Source organism: Triticum aestivum, chromosome 3B (genome assembly GCF_018294505.1).
Source record: "Triticum aestivum cultivar Chinese Spring chromosome 3B, IWGSC CS RefSeq v2.1, whole genome shotgun sequence".
Taxonomy (NCBI): Eukaryota; Viridiplantae; Streptophyta; class Magnoliopsida; order Poales; family Poaceae; genus Triticum; species Triticum aestivum.
Genome location: NC_057801.1, coordinates 500,602,222 through 500,603,087, shown reverse-complemented (window position 1 = coordinate 500,603,087; position 866 = coordinate 500,602,222). Strand labels below are relative to the sequence as shown.

The 866-nt window shown below is 46.1% G+C and overlaps 1 protein-coding gene across 2 annotated transcripts in view; it reads right to left on the bottom strand.

Moving 5' to 3' along the window:
- LOC543074 (two pore calcium channel protein 1-like) overlaps window positions 1-866 on the bottom strand; it is a 22,689-nt gene that overhangs the window by 12,226 nt on the left and 9,597 nt on the right. For both annotated transcript variants that reach the window (NM_001405507.1, XM_044493845.1), the window contains exon 5: window positions 74-183. In NM_001405507.1, the coding sequence (NP_001392436.1) occupies window positions 74-183 (110 nt within the window). The remainder of the gene's footprint in view (window positions 1-73; window positions 184-866) is intronic.

Below are 866 nucleotides of genomic sequence, written 5' to 3'. Positions count from 1 at the left end.
TATATTAAGATAGGACCTTCTCACTGTGTTCAGTAAGGTACCAGCAGTCTGGAACAAACAAAACACTTCATACCTGATAGTCATGATTAGAAAAACTACGCGGATGTATGGAGCTAATCTGAAAGGTTGGGAACTAAAGGCAAACACCAGTATGTCGCATGCTAAGATGAAGAGAAGAACAATCTACAGGTAGAGCAGAAAAATGGGTAAGCCATAGTGAACTAGAAAGCAAAATCACACATCAAGGTAGTCTAATAAAATAAAATAAATTCAAGTTTGAAAATAGACTGTCAAAATATGGAAGGACCTGAACTGTGAGAAGTGTGCATGCAAAATAATATAATTAATGTACAAAAAAAGGAAAGCGCAGAACTTCAGCTCATGTTTATCAACATATAGTTTCCTAATGAAATCTTCACTCAGTCAACCACATATACTCCAACTTATTGTATTAATAAGTAGTAACTATTTTTCCTTGTTCCTCACTGTATTATAAGGAAGAACAGACAGAAATGTTGTGTCATTTTGTTGGAAAATTTTCCCGTCTTCCATTATTTCTGCAGCAATCTAAACTTGGGCCTATATAAAAGCAAGTTATTGGCCTCTATTTGCCATGCATCTTTCACGGTGCATCGAAACAACATTCACGATGGACTCGGGCTCTGGCGACTCCCCTGGCGCCCCTACGGTCGCCACCGCCGCCCCCGTCGCCGTCCTCCCCCGCTCCCTCCCCGGCGGCCCTCCCCGTCGCGGACCCGACGCCGTCCCCCTCGCCGGTCGCCTCCACTGCCGCCGCCCCGGCGGCCCGATTCCGCTGGGCGGATTGCGCAGATGACGCGCCTTTCCCCCCTCCCCTATCTCCTCCG